Source organism: Perognathus longimembris, chromosome 10 (assembly GCF_023159225.1).
Source record: "Perognathus longimembris pacificus isolate PPM17 chromosome 10, ASM2315922v1, whole genome shotgun sequence".
Classification (NCBI taxonomy): Eukaryota; Metazoa; Chordata; class Mammalia; order Rodentia; family Heteromyidae; genus Perognathus; species Perognathus longimembris.
The window spans coordinates 69,501,410-69,522,179 of NC_063170.1; the positions used below are offsets into that span (position 1 = coordinate 69,501,410).

General features: G+C 62.4%; 1 protein-coding gene across 1 annotated transcript; it reads left to right on the forward strand.

Annotated features, from left to right (window-relative positions):
- Positions 1-20,225, forward strand: Cand2 (cullin associated and neddylation dissociated 2 (putative)). The gene is made up of 15 exons (XM_048356297.1): positions 1-120; positions 2,743-2,886; positions 3,619-3,773; positions 4,068-4,191; positions 5,127-5,392; positions 6,115-6,220; positions 6,312-6,454; positions 7,198-7,490; positions 8,426-8,567; positions 8,878-10,380; positions 12,660-12,755; positions 14,294-14,463; positions 15,140-15,304; positions 17,116-17,223; positions 19,522-20,225. The coding sequence occupies exons 1-15, from the start codon at positions 53-55 to the stop codon at positions 19,744-19,746; spliced, it is 3,708 nt and encodes a 1,235-aa protein (XP_048212254.1). The 5' UTR covers positions 1-52; the 3' UTR covers positions 19,747-20,225.
- Positions 20,226-20,770: the final 545 nt, after the last annotated feature.

The following is a 20,770-nucleotide window of genomic DNA, read 5'->3' on the forward strand; positions in this document are numbered from 1 at the left end:
GCGGCCGCGCCGCCATATTCGCTCCGGCCCGGCGGCCCGCGGCGCAGCCACCATGAGCACCGCCGCCTTCCACATCTCCAGCCTGCTGGAGAAGATGACGTCCAGCGACAAGGACTTCAGGTGCGCCCGGCCCGCCCGCGGACCCGCCTCCGGGGAGTCCGGGTCCCCTCTTCCCTGGGGCCGCCGAGTCCGCGCCTCGGGCCCCGCCTGCGGCCTCTAGCCCGGCCTCGCCGCCCCGCCCCTCGGTGCCCCTCGATGTCCCTCAGTGCCCCCCGAAGCCCCTCGGTGCCCCCTCGATGTCCCTCGGTGCCCCCCGATGCCCCTCGATGTCCCTCAGTGCCCCCCGAAGTCCCTCGGTGCCCCCTCGATGCCTCTTCGATGCCCCTCGGTGCCCCCCCGATGCCTCCTCCATGCCCCCCGAAGCCACTCGGTGCCCCTCGTTGCCCCCTCGATGCCCCCCGGTGCCCCTCGATGTCCCTCAGTGCCCCTCGAAGCCTCTCGGTGCCCCTCAGTGCCCCCTGATGCCCCCACACCGACCTCCCTGTGGAGATCCCGGCCTCCTCTGCCATTGAAACCACCCCCCTCCAGGACCACCCCGTTCCCCAAGGCACCTCTGCCGGGGTCCCAGGCCCTCTCCCCAATCGCCTCTCCCTTCCGCGTCCCCTCCAAGTATCCCTCAGCCCCGGCTGTGCAGGCCAGAGGTGGGTGAGTGCTTCTAGGCTCTGTGCCACCCCATTCCCCCACAGTCTTTGTCCCACGCACCCTCTCCAGTACTGCAGCACCCCAGGAACAGAGCTGAAGAGAACAGTGAGGCTAGGGGGAAACTGAGCCTCAGCCTTGACAATCTGATGGCCAGTGGTGGACCCTCCTGACCTGGTAGGGCTTAAAGACTCTTGTAGCGACACCCCGCCCCCCTTGTCGAAGGTATTGTCGTTTTTATTCCCACCTGACAGATAGGCAAACAGGTTTAGAGGTGGGAAGGGCCTAGGTGCAGTCTCAGAGCTAGTCCACTTCCTTACCTTTCCTAGCTCTGCCCCCCCGCCCCCCACCAAGTCTTCCTTAAGCCGGTCCTCACACCCTTAAGGGTCCTCCACTTCCCAGGCCTTCCGCACGTTCCCCGGCTGTGTGCTCCTGCACACGTTACTTCACTCCTCTGAGCCTTAGCCTCTTTCTGGGGCTAACCGCTCACGGGGGGGGGGGGGGGGGGGGGGGGGGATGTGATGGGCACCAAGACCTGGCCACACGGGAACCTCATGATCTGCCCACCGTGCTTTCTCTTCTCTGCACCTCGGCCCTCCCCGTCCTCTGCCATTCCCACGCGGGTTGAGGCACTTTCCTCTGTTTCTGCCGTGTCACCTTTGGGCCCAGGAGAATCCTGAACTCCGGGACCCCTGGGACGCAGAGGACTCAGGTGTTCAGGGCATGTTTGAGGGTTGCCAGACTGTTCTGTTCTCCAGGGGTTTGGAGGGGTTCACTGGCTTGTCCAAAGTCACATGGCCTGCCCATAGCCTAGGGCCTTGTCTCTTGGGCCCCTGGTCCCTGTCCCTGCAACAGGAGAGGGAGAGGGCCTGAGAAGCCCTTTTGGCTGGGCCCTGCCATGAGGACACTTAAAACCACTCCGAGCCAATGAGAACGGGCCTATTTTTAACATCTGAATACCAAGAGGCTGAGTCCTATCCACCAGCTGTCCAGAGCTTGTGGGGTCCCGGGTTTCAGCTGAGTTGCCTTTAGGGCATCGCTGGGTTGACACTGAGAGCAGTCTCTGGCTCCTGGGGGGGGGGGGTGAGGGAGGAGCACTAACTGCAAATGGGGTCCTTGGCTGGGTGGAGGGAGCCAGGAGCCCTGTTCTGAGCACTTGGTTTGGTTTGTGGGCAGGAGGCTGCTTGTTCTGTCGTTGCTCAGGCCCCAACAAACTGGAAAGGTCTTGCAGGAATTTCCAAATCATGTTTTGAAAACAAAAGTTGAGGCGGGAGGAGACCCATCTGCTGGGCTGATTCTCCACCCAGTTTGCTGCGCAACTTCTCCGAACCCGGTTGTCCCATCTGCTCTACATGAAAAGCCGTAGAGTGTACTGACACCCCCAAGGATGCTATGACAAGGGGGGAGGGTGCAGAAATAAAAACATCCATCCCATTTATAGGTGGGAAAACAGGCGTGAGAAAAGGAAGCAGCTGGTAAAGATGGATCTAGTTGATATTGGGCAAGACTGGTATATTTCAGCCAAGCTTCTGTGCTGAAGCTCTTATCCACCCATGTGTACCTTCACACACACACACACACCCCCCCCCCCATACACACCCCGGCTTTGTTCCTCTCAGAGCTAGGTGTCTGAAATGTAATGGGATAGTAAAGAGTTTCTAAGTTCTGAGACAGCTGTTTGGCTCCGAGGCCTGATGGTTGCCGTTTCCCATCCTCTCTCTCTGACCCCACTCGGCCCCATAGCATCAGAGAGGCTCAAATCCAAACCTCCATCACCTTGCCATGCCCTGGCGGTAGGCGTCGCCCACCATGCCATCCCCTCCCGGCCTCCAGCCTGGCTCCTTGCCTTCTTGGAGCCGCTTGAAGTTCCTACAGTGTTGAGATCCAGCGGCGGTGGCAGGCACGGGGGTGGGGGGCCGGTACAGGGCGGGAGCCCAGGGCCACCCCTCAGGGCTCATCAAGGTCAACCTCTGGAGGCACCGTGCTTCCGTGCACGTCTTCCGGGAACCTGGGAGCTGTTGGCAATGTCCTCCCCGTGTCCAGGTTCATGGCCACCAGTGACCTGATGTCCGAGCTGCAGAAGGACTCCATCCAGCTGGATGAGGACAGCGAGCGCAAGGTGGTGAAGATGCTGCTGCGGCTGCTGGAGGACAAGAACGGCGAGGTGCAGAACCTGGCTGTCAAGTGGTGCGTGCGTGTGGGCCTCCCGCGGGGGGACCCAGACCCTGCGCGGGCCGCAGCCTCCGAGAGTAATACTCGGGGAGAAGAGATGTGCGAAGCAGCTTTTGGGCCCCATTAGAGGCAGACAGTGGCTCACCTTGGATTGTGCCAGGCACGCTGAACCAAGGGTTCAAAGCTCAGCTTACATGTGAGGTGAACCCAGAAGAAAGTAGGGAAGTGACTGCAGGCAGGAAGGGGAAGACAGACAGCAAAGATGTCTTCTCAAGCAAGTGGCAGCTGTCCCAGAGTCCTGAGGTTTGAACTCAGGGCCCTGTGCTTGATAGACAGGGGCCCCGCTGCTGCGCCACACATCTGGCCCTTTCTCTGCACTGGTTGTTTTGAGGTAGGTGTCACTCCTGCCCAGGGCATGCGCCTGGACCGCAGTCTGCCTGTTTCAGGTTTAATTGCGGCTGGGAGGACAGGCTCATGACACCACTCCCGACCCCTCTCCATTGAGATGAGTCTCACGGACTTTCCTGTTGGCGCTGGCCTCCCATCTTGGTCTTCTTTCTCTGCTTCCCACTTAGCTAGGATGGTGGGTGTGAGCCACTGAGTTGGTACACACTGGGGGCTCCTGGGACGTGGAGTCTGCCCGTGCAGGGGTGAGGAACCCCCAGGCTGTCAGTGGTGGGTGGAGGGCTGATCCTGCAGGAGGATGGAGGATCCAGGGACCCTTCCCCACCCCTGCTTCCCTCTCAGCCTGGGTCCTCTAGTGGGCAAAGTGAAGGAGTACCAGGTGGAGACCATCGTGGATGCCCTGTGTGCCAACATGCGGTCAGACAAGGAGCAGCTCAGGGACATTGCCGGCATTGGCCTCAAGACGGTGCTGTCTGAGCTGCCCCCCGCAGCCACAGGTACCCAGGCCCCAGGACCCGGCGCTGCTTGACCCATCCCAGCTTGTGGTTAGGAAACTGCTAGCAGCAAGGGAGGCTGGGAAGGGAAGTAGGCAAAGAAGAGGAGTTGGGGTACACAAGCCAGTCCAGCAGCTCCATTGGGAGGCTCCTAGTTTGCTCAGACTTCTGGTCTGTGGCCTGCTGGGGCCCCGGCGTCACTGGCCACGGGCCACCTGGGCCTCCCGGGCAGGACACAGGCCATAGGCTGCCTTTCCCCAGCCCGGCCCCTCCACACACGCCTTGTGCCCTGTGCAGGCTCGGGGCTGGCCATCAACGTGTGCCGGAAGATCACCGGCCAGCTCACCAGCGCTATTGCCCAGCAGGAGGATGTGGCTCTGCAGCTGGAAGCCCTGGACATCCTCTCTGACATGCTGAGCAGGTGAGGGGAGGGGAGGGGACCCCCACCCCCCAGGGAGCCGTCCGGAGGGCTGCACACCCGCCCCTGTGCTCGGCAGCCCCGAGGGCAGGCCCGCGGCCGCCATGGCTCAGCAAAGCACCAGGTGCTGGGCCGGGGCAGGGAACTCGCTGCTCCTCGGGAGGCCACCTGGGCCGCGCATGTGCAGGATGTGCAGGCACTCTGTGGGAGCCTCCAGACCAGCGGGATTGGGGTACCTGTAAACCTGTGTGGAGATGTATGGGGGGGGGTGGAGAGGCTGGAGCCAGGCCTTTAAGAGCAGTTGGGCCTGGGGTGGACTGGCAGGGGGCCGTGGAAGGGAAGACCACCTGGCTAGAAAGCAGAGACAAATGTGGGGTGCAGGGGTCTGTGCCAGCTGGGTGCTGGGGCTGGGGTGGGGTCTGTCCTGCGCACCCTGGCAAATTGCGCTGACCCTGTCACATAGTAGGTGAACGGAGACGCAAAGGAATGCAGCCTGGGGGGAGTGGGGGCAGGAGAGAGGGGGCTGGGGTTTGGGGGGGAGGGCTGGGGTATTGGGGGGAGGGGAGAGGGCTGGGGTGTTGTTGGGACAGAAAGCATGTGGTGTGAAGGCGGTGGTTGGGTCATTCCCTGGGGCTCTGCCTGTGCCACGGGCACCGTGGCTACGGGGGGAGGGAGGCAGTCCTGTGGTGCGGGTGGAAGGGGATTTGGGTACCACGGCACCCGCGTCTCCACGGGCCTTCTCAGGCGGGAGGCTGTGCAGCTTGGCTGGGAGCCCTTGAGAAGCCCCCCTGCCCTGCTTCCTCCTCTGGGATGGGTGACTCAGCCCCCTCACCGCGGAGGGCGTCTTTCCCTTCTCTGCGGGCCCCGGGTGGTAACTCCCGGGAGGAAGCCTGCCTGCAGTGGCCTCTCCGCCTCCCTCACCCCCCTCTGCCCCCCAGGCTGGGCGCCCCGCTGGGCATCTTCCACGCCAGCCTGCTGCACTGCCTGCTGCCCCAGCTGAGCAGCCCGCGCCTGGCCGTGCGGAAGCGGGCGGTGGGGGCGCTCGGCCACCTGGCGGCCGCCTGCAGCACCGACCTCTTCGTGGAGCTCGCAGACCACCTGCTGGACCGACTGCCCGGGCCGCTGGCGCCCGCCAGCCCCGCTGCCATCCGCACCCTCATCCAGTGTGTGGGCAGCGTGGGTCGCCAGGCCGGCCACCGCCTCGGTGAGGGGCGAGGGGTGGGGAGGCCCTCCCGGGGGGCGGGGAGGGGCCGGGAGGAGTGGCGTGCGTGGGTCGACAGCCGGGCCGTGGCCACCGCCTCGGTGAGGGACCGCGGGCCGCTGTGGAGCCAGTCAGAGCCAGGCCGTGTGGACAGAACTAGCCCACCGTGGCTCCCACTGGTGGGTTCACCCCAACACGACCCTTGGGAGTGTGGGCCTGGGAAAAAGGCCTGCACACACCCAGGGCTGGCCGAGCAGGAAACGGCGGGGTGCTGTTGGGGGTCCCCAGGGCAGCATGCTTCTTGCTCTGTGGGGAAGACAGCAGCTCGAGAGGGTCCTGGAGATCCTTTAAAGCCTAGAGGCCAGACCTGTGAAGGCAGCACTGTCTCCCCACTTCTATCGGGGGCTCACACCCCATGCAGGAATAAGGCAAAACCATGAGCCCTTGCTCCTTACTGAACGCCTGCCCCGTGCTAGGTGCCAGGCGAATGCCGTCCACATCTGCTGTTCTTCCTCACTCCCTTGCTGCCTCCCCGCTGTGGGGCTCTGTAGGTGGAGTCAGGAAGTGTGTGACAGCCCCAGGCCCTGTGACACACTGGGACACTTGCAGCCAGGCCCCAGGCCGGCCTGCTTGTGGAGCCTGAGTTGATGGGCAGTGGCCCGGGCTGAGCGCCGTGCCGGCGATCCTGGGCGCGCCCGGCTCCTTCAGTGGCACTTGCCTTGCAGGAGCCCACCTGGACCGTCTGGTGCCCCTGGTGGCCGAGTTCTGCAGCCTGGACGATGACGAGCTCCGGGAGTCCTGCCTCCAGGCCTTCGAGGCCTTCCTCAGGAGGTGGGTGCCGTGCACGGGCCCGGGGAACCGGGCAGCACGCGGGCTTCCCAACAGTAAGGTCTCAGGACTCAGCCTTGCGTCCCCCCCGCAGGTGCCCCAAGGAGATGAGCCGCCATGTTCCCAGGGTGACCAGCCTCTGCCTCCAGTTCATGAAGCACGACCCCAACTATAACCATGACAGTGACGAGGACGAGGAGCAGATGGAGACGGACGACAGCGACCTCAGCGAGACGGGTGGGTGGCGCCTGTCACCAGAGGCAGGGAGGGGCGTGGCTTTCCTGGAGTCCCCTGGCCCAAGTCCTGATGCCACCTCCATGGTTGCACCGGTCACAGCGAGGGCGGTTCTGCAGGTGGTCCTTTATATCCACTGTTCTGTGCCCACGGATTCAACCAACTACAGACGGAAAATACTGCATCTGCACTGAACACGTGCAGCGTTCCCTGCTGTCGTTAACCCTTAACGATGCAATGTAAATGCTATTTCCATCGCGCATAAGTTACGTGAGATGTGCTGCGCTGTGTTTAGAAGATATAGGGGGGAGGGGTGTATGCAGGTGTCAAGCCCCTTTCTAGAAGGGTCTTGAGTGTGCTTGGGTCTGACCCTCCAAGGGGTCCCAGAAGCCGTTTCCGCAGACACTGAGGCCCGTGATAGCGGTTGGTCATCTCGGGGTGTCCACTGGTGTCTGAGCTTTGTGCTTTCAAGTTCCTCACAACCACTTCCCCTCCCCCCCCAAAAAACAAGCAGTGGCAGTGACTGAAGTCACACGTGGTGTGGTGTCCCCACGGGGGGCTGAGGGGAGGCCCTGGACTCCTGGTCCAGGCCGGTGCCGCCCTGGCCCGCGGGAGGCGCTCGCCCGAGGCGCGGCTGTTCCTGTCAGGTGTGAGCACCCCCCACAGGTGAGGCGCTGCGCCGTCCTTCTCCCCGCACGCAGCTGTCTGGGGCCCGGGGTTCCACGTGTGTCTCGTTCCCACCCCAGAGAGCGAGGACGAGTACAGCGACGACGACGACATGAGCTGGAAGGTTCGCCGGGCGGCCGCCAAGTGCCTCACGGCCCTGATCGCCTCCCGGCCCGACCTGCTGCCCGACTTCCACTGCAGCCTGGCCCCCGTGCTCATCCGCCGCTTCAAGGACCGCGAGGAGAACGTCAAGGCCGACATCTTTGGGGCGTACATCATGCTGCTACGACAGACACGGCCCCCCAAGGGGTGGCTGGAGGCGGTGGAGGAGCCCACCCGGACCGGCAGCAACCGCCACATGCTGCGGACCCAGGTGAGCTGTGCCCCTGCCCCCCCCCCCCACCTGCCCACCCTCCACCCACTGCTCTGTGCCTGGACACTGGGGGGGGGGCAGTCCGGCTGGAGTCCCTGTCCCCTGTCCCCCACCTGCCCAGCTGTTTCCCGACAGGGCTTCTGGAAGGCGTAAAGACTGTGTTTTATTCTAAGAGCAAGCGAGGGACGGCAGGGGTGAGGGGACGCGGGGGGGTGGTGGTGGTGAGGGGATGGGAGGGGTTTTTTTTTTGGCCAGTCCTGGGCCTTGGACTCAGGGCCTGAGCACTGTCCCTGGCTTCCTTTTGCTCAAGGCTAGCACTCTACCACTTGAGCCACAGCGCCCCTTCTGGCCATTTTCTATATATGTGGTGCTGGGGAATTGAACCCAGGGCTTCATGTATACAAGGCAAGCACTGTACCACCAGGCCACATTCCCAGCCCAGCAGTCGGTTTTCGGTGGCACGCTAAGGTGTTGCTGCCGGGCTGTGTGTGGGACAAGCAGGCATCGTGCGGCTTAGGCGTCAGAGCACGAGGTTGAGTTCCCTGGGATGGGCACGGAGGAGCGGGAGGGGACACGCAGACTTCTCCAGGCTGATGTCGCGTGGCCTTTGTAAAGGGCCTGTTTTCTGTTACTCTAATCCAGTCCCAGTGGGTGTCAGTGGTGCTCTTGGGAGAATGTAGCAGAGGCAGGGAAGCTGTCCGGGGGGCAGAGGGGGGTGATGGGAGGAGCGCTGGCCACGGCTCCCTCTTTAGGGCCTGGGTGACCTTGACCCAGCTCTCGGTCTCTGTCCCTGTGGAGTGGACAGGGAGGGTTCCGACGTCTGCGCGTTGTGCCCGGTGCCAGGCGGGCGAGAGGAGGAGGACTGCCAGGCAGATGTCCTGTCCGTGCGTCCTCTCCCTGGCCAGTCCCTGAGCTCGCACCTCACCTGCCCACAGGTACCCCTGGTGATCAAGGCCCTGCAGCGGCAACTCAAAGACCGGAGCATCCGGGCCCGCCAGGGCTGCTTCAGCCTTCTCTCGGAGCTGGCGGCTGCCCTCCCCGGGAGCCTGGCCGAGCACATGCCCGTTCTAGTGTCAGGTAGGCAGCCTGCAGCTGGATGTTTCTTCTCCGGGCCTCTCCCAGGACCCAGCTTCCCGCCCGAGTTGAGCCCCTAGTTTAGGCTTAGTCCGCGTGCAGCAGCTTGGGGTGACTCTGCAGCATCCCGAGGGAGTCCCCAGCCTGTTCCCTCCGCCCTGGCCCCCACCAAGCAGTGGCCTCTCGGAAGTTTGTGCGGAAAATCAGGTGCTTTGGTTCAGCCCAGGCACCTGCGGCCACTCCGTTCCTGCTTTCGTGAGGGCTGTTTGGGGTCTGGATCTAGGGCCCCCTGACCTCTGTACCTGCCCTGCAGGCATCGTCTTCTCCCTGGCTGACCGCTCCAGCTCCTCCACCATCCGGATGGACGCCCTGGCCTTTCTGCAGGGGCTGCTGGGCACAGAGCCGGCCGAGGCCTTCCACCCTCACCTGCCCACCTTCCTGCCGCCGGTGCTGGCCTGCGTTGCCGACTCTTTCTATAAGATTGCGGCCGAGGCTCTGCTGGTGCTCCAGGAGCTGGTGCGGACGCTCTGGCCGCTGGGCGGGCCCCGGACGCTGGACCCGGAGCCCTATGTGGGGGAGATGTCCATGGCTGTCCTGGCTCGACTCCGTGCCACCGACCTGGACCAGGAGGTGAAGGAGCGGGCCATCTCCTGCATGGGCCACCTCGTGGGCCACCTGGGTGACCGGCTGGGGGACGACCTGGATCCCACCCTGCTGCTCTTCCTGGAGCGCCTGAGGAACGAGGTTACCCGCCTGCCCGCCGTCAGGGCGCTGACGCTGGTGGCCAGGTCCCCGCTGCAGCTCGACCTGCAGCCCATTCTGGCGGAGGCTCTGCCCATCCTGGCCTCGTTCCTGCGCAAGAACCAGCGGGCGCTGCGCCTGGCCACCTTGGCCGCCCTGGATGCCCTGTCCCAGAGCCAGGGGCTCAGCCTCCCCCCGCCTGCCGTGCGGGCCGTGCTGGCCGAGCTGCCGGCCCTGGTCAGCGAGAGCGACATGCACGTGGCTCAGCTGGCCGTGGACTTCCTGGCCACGGTGACCCAGGCCCAGCCCACGTCGCTCACGGAGGTCAGCGGCCCGGTTCTGACGGAGCTGCTGAAGCTGCTCAGGTCCCCCCTGCTGCCCGCCGGCGTGCTGGCGGCCACGGAGGGCTTCCTGCAGGCCCTGGTGGGGACCCGGCCCCCGTGCGTGGACTACACCGAGCTCATCGGCCTGCTCACGGCGCCCGTGTACGACCAGACCGGGGACGGCGGGATGGGCCTGCACAAGCAGGTGTTCCACTCGCTGGCCCGGTGCGTGGCCGCCCTCTCGGCCGCCTGTCCCCAGGAGGCCGCGCGCACCGCCAGCCGCCTGGTGTGCGACGCCAAGTCGCCCCACTCGAGCACGGGGGTCAAGGTGCTGGCATTCTTGTCCCTGGCCGAGGTGGGCCAGATGGCGGGGCCGGGCCCCCAGCGGGAGCTGAAGACCGTGCTCCTGGACGCCCTGGGGTCGCCCAGCGAGGACGTGAGGGCCGCGGCCTCGTACGCGCTGGGCCGCGTGGGCGCCGGCAACCTGCCGGACTTCCTGCCCTTCCTGCTGGCGCAGATCGGGGCCGAGCCCCGGCGGCAGTACCTGCTGCTGCAGGCGCTCCGGGAGGCCCTGGGGGCCGCGCAGCCCGACAGCCTGAAGCCCTACGCCGAGGCCGTGTGGGCGCTGCTCTTCCAGCGCTGCGAGGACGCCGAGGAGGGCACCCGGAGCGTGGTGGCCGAGTGCATCGGGAAGCTGGTGCTCGTGAACCCGCCCTTCCTCCTGCCCCGCTTCCGCAAGCAGCTGGCCACGGGTAAGGGCGCGGGCGTGGGGGGGAGGGTCCCCGCATGGCTTACGTCACGCCCAGCGCCGCCGTGCCCACCCATCGAGGCAGAGCAGCACAGAGGCGCGCCCTGCCCTCCTCCAGCAGAGGCCTTGCCGCGCCCCTGCAGAAAGCCCAGTCGCCCCCACGCCGGGGAGCCGTCTCGGGGCGCCGGCCCCGCGCTGAGCGTCTGTACTGAGCACGTTCAGTCCTTTTTGTTGTTGTTCGGGTGCTGGTTTGAGGGCTTGAACTCGGGGCCGAGCCTGGGTGCTAGCTGTGAGGGTTTTTGTCTGCTTTTTTGATCAAGGGTAGCACTCTACTGCTTGAGCCACAACTCCACTTGGAGGTTTTTGGTGGTTAATTGGAGCTAGGAATCTTACAGGCTTTCCTGCTTGGGCTGGCTTCAAACCAGGATCCTAGCTCTCCACCTCCTGAGCGGCTGGGATTGCAGGCGTGAGCCTCCAGCACCCGGCTCCTCTCTCCTAAGTAACACATCCTCACGGCTCTTGGTGGGCCACAGAACGTGGCATGCCGCAGGGGGGACTTGCGCGTCCTTGGGTCTTGTTCCACGGGGGCGTTGGAACCCGTCCCCTGAGGGTACAGGGAGCAAATCCGCCCCGGTGGGGCAGAGCCTAGCGCTCCGGGCAGTGGCTCTCGGAGGGGCCCAGACCGCAGGGCGGCAGGGAGCACACGCCAGCCCGCTCGTGCCAAGAGCCAGGCTGCGGGGAGGACGCGCCCGTCACCGAGGGGCACGTGTGTGTGCGAAGCCTCCCAGACAAGGCCACAGGTGAGCGCGAGGGGGGTGCCGGCAGACACGACGCAGGTCACGCGCTTTGTTCCCGGGAGACCGACGGGGCCCGCTTGGGGTGCCCGGCTCCTCGGGCGGCCGCCTGGCCCTCGTCGCTCACTGAGGGGACACACGTCTGTCACTTCACATGGAGCCTTCGGCTCCCCGGCCACATTTCCTTCTTCCCAGGGCCCAGCTCCGAGGCCCGCGGGGAGCAGGCTCCCGGGATCCCGGGTGCCCGGGCCACACTCCTCCCAGCCGCCTCCTCTCCGCCCTCTTGTCTGCTTGGTCCTGTTGTCCTGGTCTTTGGTCCCCGTAGTCCGAGCGAGCTGTTCAGACGCGATTCAGACACGCGCCATGTGCTTCTTCACTAAGGGAAACGCCCTCCCCTTCCTTCAGCTTCTCCACTCGGAAAGCGGGCGGCCAGGGCGAGGGGCTCCCTCGCTGCGAAGCTGGGCGGTGGTCTGAGCCGTGTGGCCGCCTTGGCCGCCAGCCTGCCCTCGCGCATCTGCCCCTACCAGACCCTCAGGCCTGCCCTCGCGCATCTGCCCCTACCAGACCCTCAGGCCTGCCCTCGCGCATCTGCCCCTACCGGACCCTCAGGCCTGCCCTCGCGCATCTGCCCCTACCGGACCCTCAGGCCTGCCCTCGCGCATCTGCCCCTACCGGACCCTCAGGCCTGCCCTCGCGCATCTGCCCCTACCGGACCCTCAGGCCTGCCCTCGCGCATCTGCCCCTTCCGGACCCTCAGGCCTGCCCTCGCGCATCTGCCCCTACCGGACCCTCAGGCCTGCCCTCGCGCATCTGCCCCTACCGGACCCTCAGGCCTGCCCTCGCGCATCTGCCCCTTCCAGCCCCTCAGGCCCGGCCGGGACTCGCCATCCGCCGCGTGGCCCGGCCTGTGAGCGGGGCCTCTGGAGTCCCGCGTGGCCCGGCGTGTGAGCGGGGCCTCTGGAGTCTCGTGTGAAGCAGATTGCTAATTCTTTTTATCGTTTTAGTTCATTACTTCTGCTTTTGCCAGTCCTAGGGCTTGAACTCAGGACCTGGGTGCTGTCCCTGAGCCTCTTTGGGCTCAGGGCTAGCTGGCACTCTACCGCTCGAGCCACAACACCACTTCCAGCTTTTTCTGAGTGGTTTTTTAGAGATGAGAGTCTCACGGACTTTCCTGCCCAGGCTGGCTTCGAACTGTGATCGTCAGGTCTCCGCCTCCTGAGTAGCTGGGAGCACAGGCGGGAGCCAGCAGCGCCCTGCTAAGTGTTTGTCATTATGTAGGAGGATTGAGAGCGTGAATGTGAACCCCGCAGTGCGGTCTCCAGGCCGAGGGGGAAGGCCTGTGTCCCCAGCTCCCACGGCCTTCCTCTCTCAGCACGAGAGGAAGAACTGGACCTGGCCCAGGCCGCGGGGGAGGGGTGGTCTCACGGGTGGGGGGCCTCGAGGTCAGCACCCCGGCCACCGCCACCAGCCACGCCCTCATGTCTTGCAGGTCAGCCGTACACCCGGAGCACAGTCATCACAGCCGTCAAGTTCCTCATCTCGGACCAGCCCCATCCCATCGACCCCCTCCTGAAGAGCTACGTGGGTGAGCCCTCCCCACCTCCCCTCCCCCGTGCCCCCGCACTGCACCTCAGCCCGGGGCCCCTGCTCACGGTGGACGCAGGGCCCGGTTACCACGGAATGCCGGGCGGGCCCAGCATGCCCCTTTCGCTCCTGAGTCTGTTTCCTCGTTCATTCAATGGGCATGAGGCGTCGTGGAGAGCATCTTAGACATCCCAGGGGCCGCCAGAGGACAGTGCCAGAACACACAGATGAGCTCTCTCCACCGTCCCTGGCCAGAGGCGCCCCGGGGCCTTCCCTGGGAGAGGCCATGCCCACCCTAGGCTCTGCGGGGGGAGGCTCCTCACCCCGCCCGAGCCTGGAGTTGTCTGCGTGCTGGGTGCTCACCACCTCGGTTGATTTTCTGCCTGTGAGCGTAGGTGATTCGTCTCGTCCCTGGCTATTAAATAGCAAGCTGGGGCTGGGGATATGGCCTAGTGGCAAGAGTGCTTGCCTCCTATATGTGAAGCCCTGGGTTCAATTCCCCAGCACCACATATATGGAAAATGGCCAGAGTGGCACTGTAGTTCAGTGGCAGAGTGCTAGCCTTGAGCAAAAGGAAGCCAGGGACAGTGCTCAGGTCCTGAATTCAAGGTCCAGGACTGGCAAAAAAAAAAAAAAGTCAATGGCAAGCTGCGTGAGACCAAAGGGTCAGCGAAGAGGCCACACTCTGAATTGGGGAGCATGTCCTAAAATTCCAGACAGAGCTGACACAGCAGGCACAAGCCACGCGCCTCCCTGCCGGGATTTCTCATCCTGACTGAGCAGGGCCCTGGGTTCCATCCTCAGAACAATAAAAAAAATGATTAGAATTTTTTTTTTTAAGTGGGGTGCTGGTAGCTCACACCTGTAATCCTAGCTAGCTATTCAGGAGGCTGAGATCTGAGGTTCAAAGCCAGCCTGGGCAGAAAAGTCCCCATGAGACTCTTATCTCCTATTAACCACTCAAAAACTAAGAAGTGGAGCTGTGGCTCAAAGTGGTAGAGCACTAGTCTTGAGCAAAAGAGCTCAGAGACAGTACTCAGGCCCTGAGTTCAAGCCTGACGACAACCAGGGGGAAACAATGCCAGAAGCGGAGCTGCGGCTAAAGAGAGTGCCACCCTTGAGTGAGAAAGCTCAGGGACAGCAGCCAGGCCCTGAGTTCCAGCCCCGGGGGCCCTGGCGCCCACGCACACACAAGCACGCAAAAGCAGGGCGCTCTACTCGATGGCGAGCTCCTGCCTCCCACACGCAAGGCCCTGACCGGGTCCCTGTGCTCCCCCAGAATAAAACACGACTTCTCCCTGTCTCCGCCCCCGCGGGGTCCGGGCTCTCCTCCCGTTTCCGGAGCCTCACGTGGGTCAGCGCCAGGTCAGTTGCCCCTGTGCAGGGCGGTGTGCCATGTGGGGCGCTTTCCAGACCGCCACCTTGCAAGTCTGAGAAGCCGCCCCAGGTCCCACGTTCCCCCCGTGTTCCGGAGGAGGCCGCGGGGCCCCGGCGTGCGCGGCGTGGGTGTGGGCTCGCAGCGTCACTGTGTCTCTGCAGGAGAGTTCATGGAGACCCTGCGGGACCCGGACCTGAACGTGCGCCGCTCCACTCTGGCCTTCTTCAACTCGGCCGTGCACAACAAGCCCTCGCTGGTCCGCGACCTGCTGGGCCACATCCTGCCCCTGCTCTACCAGGAGACCAAGGTCCGCCGGGACCTCATCCGAGAGGTGCGCGCACAGTGGGGTCACTGGGAGCCTGGCGAGGGCCCCACGGTCCCCCGCTCTCCCGGGGAGTGGCCAGGGCCAGGGCAGGCTGCTCCCCTTTGAACCCTAGTTTGTCGCAGCAGAAGGAGCATTGGCACCCCTGTGTCATTGAACTGCAGGAGGCCGGGGGTGAGGCCGTGCCCCCCTGCGCCAGCGACCTTCCCGCATTTCACATGTCCCGTGTCAGCGTGACCCCGCAAGGGGAAAGTTCACACCTGATCTCAGGAAGCACACACTGGCCAGGCGCCGTGGTGCACACCTGTAGTCCTAGCTACTCAGGAGCCTGCGCCCTGAGGACCGTAGTTGGAAGTGGGCTCAGGCAGGCCAGAACTGAAGGTGGGGCGTAGGTGGTTGAGTGGCAGCCTTGAACAGAAAGCTGAGAGAGAGCATGAGGCCCCAAGTTCAAGCCCCGCACACCACATGAAAGCTGCCTCCAGGTTGTCTGCGGAAGGCTTGTGTGACATTAGACTTAGGTCCCACCCCTAAGCTAACCCATCATGGATATGCAAACACTTCAGAATCCCCCAAGTGCCTGCCAAGGCCAGGGGCTCCTGAGGGCCCGTCTGCCCTGTGACGGACCCGCTTGGTGCCTCACACTGGGGCCCCTTCCCCAACCCTCTGGGGGCCTGCCTGTCCGCAGGTGGAGATGGGCCCCTTTAAGCACACGGTGGACGACGGGCTGGACGTGCGCAAGGCGGCCTTCGAGTGCATGTACTCGCTGCTGGAGAGCTGCCTGGGCCAGCTGGACATCTGCGAGTTCCTCAACCACGTGGAGGACGGGCTCAAGGACCACTACGACATCCGGGTAGGGCCCCGCCCCCGCCAGCAGGCGGCCATGGCTCCCGAGTGTCCACCGCAGAGCACCCCCGGCACCCCCGCCAGGGAGAACACCATTTTTTGTGTACTGTTTCTTTTCTTTTTTTTTTTTTTTAATGGCTCACGTACAAAAATGGGACGTTTGCCATTGTAACGTATTTTCCCCTTGATGCTGGGGATCGGACCTGAGGCCTTCAGCACGCTAAGTGCGGCCACCACCACCACCTGCCACCGTGTGAAACGTCACCTTCCCAAACTCCGTCCCCACCAAACCTGCCGTCCCTCACTGTGACTCGGGGTGCTTAGGGCAGCGCCATCACACGGTGTTTTTCTCGTGGTGGGCTGCTTCTCTTAGCGTACTACACACGCAAGTTCCCCTGTGTGTCTGAATAATAGTCCACCGCCACTCGCGCGTTCGCATGGGCGTGGGCACTTTGTGGTGGCCCCTGTGGCTACCGGGAGCAGTGGTAGGGGGCATGGGCCCCTGCGGAGTCCTGGCAGTCGGCTCTTTGGGGTGCATACCCGAGAGGACCAGCCTGCTTGGGCGGCAGTTTTGCTTAGCTTTTCAAGGATGTTTTAAATCACTTCACTGTGTCCGTGAATCACTCTGTTAATGCAAAACCTATTCAGTGCTGTGGGAGCAGATTTATATAAGACAGAAGCAAATAAGGAAGTAATAGCCAGGCACCCGTGGCTCGCTCCTGTAATCCTAGGTACTCAGGAGGCTGAGATCTGAGCGAGCATCATGGTTCAAAGCCAGCCCGGGCAGGAAAGTCTGCGAAACTCTTATCTAATATACCATGCACAAAAAGCTGGAAGTGGTGCCGTGGCTTAAGTGGTAAAGTGCTTGCCTTGAGCAAAGGAAGCTCAGGAACAGTGGCGCTGTGGCCCATGTGGTAGAGCACTAGCCTTGAGCAAAAGAGCTCATGGACAGTGCCCAGTTCAAGCCCAGGACTGGCAAAACAAACCAACAAACAGGAAAAAGAAGTAAGAATTTCCCAGACTTGTCTGCAGGGGAACGACTGTGAGAAACCTCAGGGTGGTTAACTTATTCAGTCAGCCAGTGCGGGGGCGTGCGGCAGCACTGAGACCGCACCCTGCGCTGGTCTGGGCTCTGGGTTTTGGAAGGTGTTTTTGGTGGTGCTAGGATTGTGAAGTCAGTCTCGAGCTTGCTAGGCAAGGAACTCTTCCACTTAAGTCAGGTGCCCAGCCTCTCTTGCCTTCGTTTTGCAGGTAGGATTTTACTCCTGGCTTTTTGCCTGAGTGGCCTTGCGGTTCCATCCTTCTGCCTCTGCCTCCTGAGTAGCTAAGATTGCAGGCATAAGCTACCATGTACAGATTTTTGGGGGGTGGGGTGAGGGGTGACAATGGAGTTTGAGCTCAAGGTCTTCCACTGGCTGGCTAGGCACTTTGCCGCTTGAATCACATCCTAGCCCTGCTTTTCTGGTTATCTTTGGAGATAGCAAACTTTTCCACCCAGGCTGACTTCGAACCACCATCATGACTGAGGGCCAAGCTTGCTCCTTTAGTAGCCCCACGCCCGAGGCCCTCCCAGAGCCCTACCGGAGCTCGCGGGGCCTTCCCCAGCCTTGGGATCTGCTGACTCGGCGGCAGCTGAGCGCAGGCCGGCCCCTGCCTGGGGCCGGGAAGCTGACTAAGGGTGGCTGGCGACCACAGGCCAGGCGACCATTCTCACGGTCTAGACGGGAAGCTGAGGCCCAGGAAGGGGGCCGCCGTGGACAGGCCCCCGCGGCCCTGGGATTGGTCTGGACTCGGGCTTTCCCGTTTTCTCTTGGGTAGATGCTGACCTTCATCATGCTCGCCCGCCTGGCCACCCTGTGTCCCGCGCCCGTCCTGCAGAGGGTGGACCGCCTGATCGAGCCCCTCAGGGCCACCTGCACCGCCAAGGTAAGGCCCTGGTGCAGCCCCGGCCACGGCCTGGGCCCCGGGGCGTCGCTGGGGTGTGCGCAGCGCAGGGCAGGTGAGCTGCTGCCCCGGAAGTGCTCTGAGCTAGGTTAAGATGCAGCTATTTTCTCACTCATTAAAGCACACGCACGCACCCACGCACGCACCCACTCCCTGCCCCAGGCTTCCACTGATGCCAAGGGCGCATTGAAGGCCAGGCCTCGCTCCTCCCTGTCTGCTCCCGTGCCTGCTGGGTGGGGCAAGGCCCCCAGACCCGAGCGTCCCAGCCTCAGGAGACCCCGGGGAAACTACAGCGTTGGGAGTGGAGCTGGTGCCTCCAGGGGTCCCGCAGGGCCTGCTTGATGCAAGGGCAAGAATTAACCAGAAAGAGTTGTTTACAGAGCAGGGATTGTCTGTTTTCCAGATAGGCTTTGCTTTCCCTTGCGGTCTAGGTTGAGTGGCCCCAAGCCCCTGGGTTCAAGTCCCCCTCCCCCCTGACCCTCCCATGGGACTGGAGGTGCATACCACCAGGCTTAAGCAGAGACTTCCATGGAGCTTTCTCAGAAAATGAAATGTTGTGCAGATAAAAGCAAATTAAGCCTAATGATTCACTCGTTGACACCTGCCTTGTACGTTTAAATTTTTAACACATGCTTGGCATCAAGTCAGCCCTTGGGGTTGGAGGCGTGGCTCAGTCAGTAGAACACCAGCCAGTGAGCAAGTGTCAGGTGCTGAGTTCGATTCCCGGTCTCCAACACACACACAAAGCTCATAAAAATGGTAATTAGCTGAGCTCTGATGGCTCTATCCTGTAATCCTAGTAGCTACCGAGCAGTGATCAGACGGATCACAGTCCTAGGTCAACCTACACGTAAACATGAAACCCTGGACTATGGCATACACCTCGTAGTGGCATGTAAACAGGCAGATTGTGGGCCAGAGCCCTACTTAAAATAACCAAAGCAAGTTCATTCCTGTAGTCCTGGCTACTCAGGAAGCTGAGATACCTGAGGATGGAGGTTCAAAGGTAGCTCAGGCAGAAAAGTCTGTGAGTCTCATATCTAATTACCAAGAAAAGGCTGGTAGTGGAGCTATGGCTCAAATGGTAGAGCTCTAGCCTTGAGCACAAAAGCTCAGGGATAGCGCCCAGGCTCGGCGTTCACCTCTCAGTACACGCACCGATAAAAAAAGAAAAAAGGCAGCTCACACCTGCTGTCCCAGTTACTACTCAGGAGGCTGAGATCTGAGGATCACAGTTCAAAGCCAGCCCAGGCAGGTCAGTTGGCAAGACTCTTCTCTCTTTAAGTAGCAAAATGCTGGACTGCAGGCATGACTCAGGCACTGAGTATTAGCCACAAAAAAGCTGAGCAAAAGTGCCAGGCCCCAAGCTCAGGTCCTGGTACCAGCACCAGAAATGGAGGGGGGGTGGAGGTGAGAGCGGACACAAAGGCTGGGTTGTAGAGCATCTGCCTAGCAAGCCCAAGGCCCGGGGCTCAACAGCTAACACCAACACCACCGAAAAATGACTGGGGGCCGGGGGGACCGGGAGAGAACATGGGAAGGGGCGACACTGTCCAGAAAGAAACGTGTTCATTACCTGACTTAGGCAACCAAAACCCCTCTGCACATCACTTTATTTTTTTGCCAGTCCTGGGGCTTGAACTCCACCTGGGCACTGTCCCTGAGCTGCTGCTTTTGCTCATGGCTAGCACTCTACCACTTGAGCCACAGCACTCTATTTTTTCTGTGTACGTGGTACCGAGGAACCGAGCCCAGGGCTTGATTGCGCGCTAGGCAAGCGCTCTACCGCTAAGCCACCTTCCCAGCCCTGTGTATCTCTTTATAGTAACAATAAAAAGCAGCAACACAAGAAACACATTCTCAAGGCCACTGAAGGCCACCAGTTTTCTTTGAGCTGTGCTGCGTGCACGGGCTAACGCTGTTCAAAATCCTCAGCTTCCCTACCCAGAGAGGCCCCCAGAAGTGTTTCCTGGGGTCACCCAGGCCTGGGGTCGCCATCCGGAGCGCACACCCACTGCGCTGATTCTTAGGGGACGAGCCGGGACAGGGGCTTCATCCCAGAGACTGGGGTCTCCGAGCAAGGGCTTTAGCGAGTTCTCCAGCCGGGAGTGCTCCAAGGACAGGCGGGGCCCACTGTCCGGGACACAGCCGTGCTGGTGACCTCGCTGTCAGAGGGTGAAAATGTCCAGAGGCCACCCCAAAGCTGCTGTGGGGCAGACACAGGCGCGGGGAGGCGGGCCGCGGCCGGGAGCAGCTCAGCTGATGCCTCCCCCACCCCAGGTCAAGGCCGGCTCTGTGAAGCAGGAGTTTGAGAAGCAGGAAGAGCTGAAGCGCTCGGCCATGAGGGCGGTGGCTGCCCTGCTGACCATCCCCGAGGTGGGGAAGAGCCCCATCATGGCCGACTTCTCGGCCCAAATCCGATCGAACCCCGAGCTGGCTACCCTCTTCGAGAGCATCCAGGATTCTGCTCCGGCGCCCTGCACGGACTCCATGGAGCTCAGCTAGTTCTGAGAGCCCCGGCAGGCAAGCCCAGCCCCCCTCCCCCTCCCCCCAGGGGCTCAGGCCCCTGGTCCAGTGCCTTCCGCAGGGACTCCTTCCTCCTGTTACCTCAGTACCACGCCCCTTGAGGCCGGGGAGCCCCCTGGCCTCCACACAGCTGGCACCCCAGTGCCTTGGCAGGCCTCACCCCCCCCCCACCTGCTGGGCCGGCTGGTGGCCGAGCTGCTCTAGTGCTCTAGGCCCGGGGCTCCTGCCCCAGCCAGAAAGCGTTATTTCTGAGACCCGCACAGGTTCTTCTTGCCTGAAGGCGGGGTGGACAGAGGAGCCTTGACTGTTTCCGTTCTAATTTCATCACTCCCCAGGCATGACCACTGGCTCCTGCACTTTTGAAAATGTTTCTAGTTTTTTAGTATTGAAGACACAATATGACAGGCCAAAGTATTTTCCTGTGATACCTGAGGTTAATAAAGCTTCTAAGTTGTTAATGCTTTCCTGTAGTTCCTGAAGCACACTCCCCACGCCCAGCCTGAAGCTCAGCATGCGACCTGTTCCTTCCACCGACATCTAGGCTAGGTTTTGGCCAGGAGGCAGGCAACCCGAAGACCCTGACCTACTGGAACTTAGGGGCAGAATCGTCCTGATTTCCTTACACCTTACATTCAAGGGCCACACCTCCACCCATCACCTGTCCCGCCAGGCCAGAACACCATCCTGGCAAAAGAATCTCAACAGGGCATATGGTTAGGGCCCTAAGCGAATTCTGAGGGCTAAGGCTGTACTCAGACCTTGGCATCACCGGGCATTCAGAGTACCGGACAGGAGGCCTGGCTGTGGCCAGTTAGGAAGCAGCAGAGGGAAGGAGACTGAAGGATGTCTTCCGGTACCCAGCAGTCTACAGCATTCTTGTGGATTTGTCCGCAACAGCACTAATATGGCTCACACCTATAATCCTGGCTACTACTCAGGAAGCTGAGGTCTGAGGTTTAAGATCAAGACAGACAAATCCAGACTCAACCCAAGCCTAGAACCA

Bases quoted from the DNA above. Each gene is read 5' to 3' on its own strand.
- Cand2 (XM_048356297.1), top strand. From the start codon at position 53: ATGAGCACCGCCGCCTTCCACATCTCCAGCCTGCTGGAGAAGATGACG. The intron at 7,491-8,425 runs GTGAGCTGTGCC...ACCTGCCCACAG, and splicing joins GCCACATGCTGCGGACCCAG to GTACCCCTGGTGATCAAGGC. The intron at 10,381-12,659 runs GTAAGGGCGCGG...CATGTCTTGCAG, and splicing joins CCGCAAGCAGCTGGCCACGG to GTCAGCCGTACACCCGGAGC.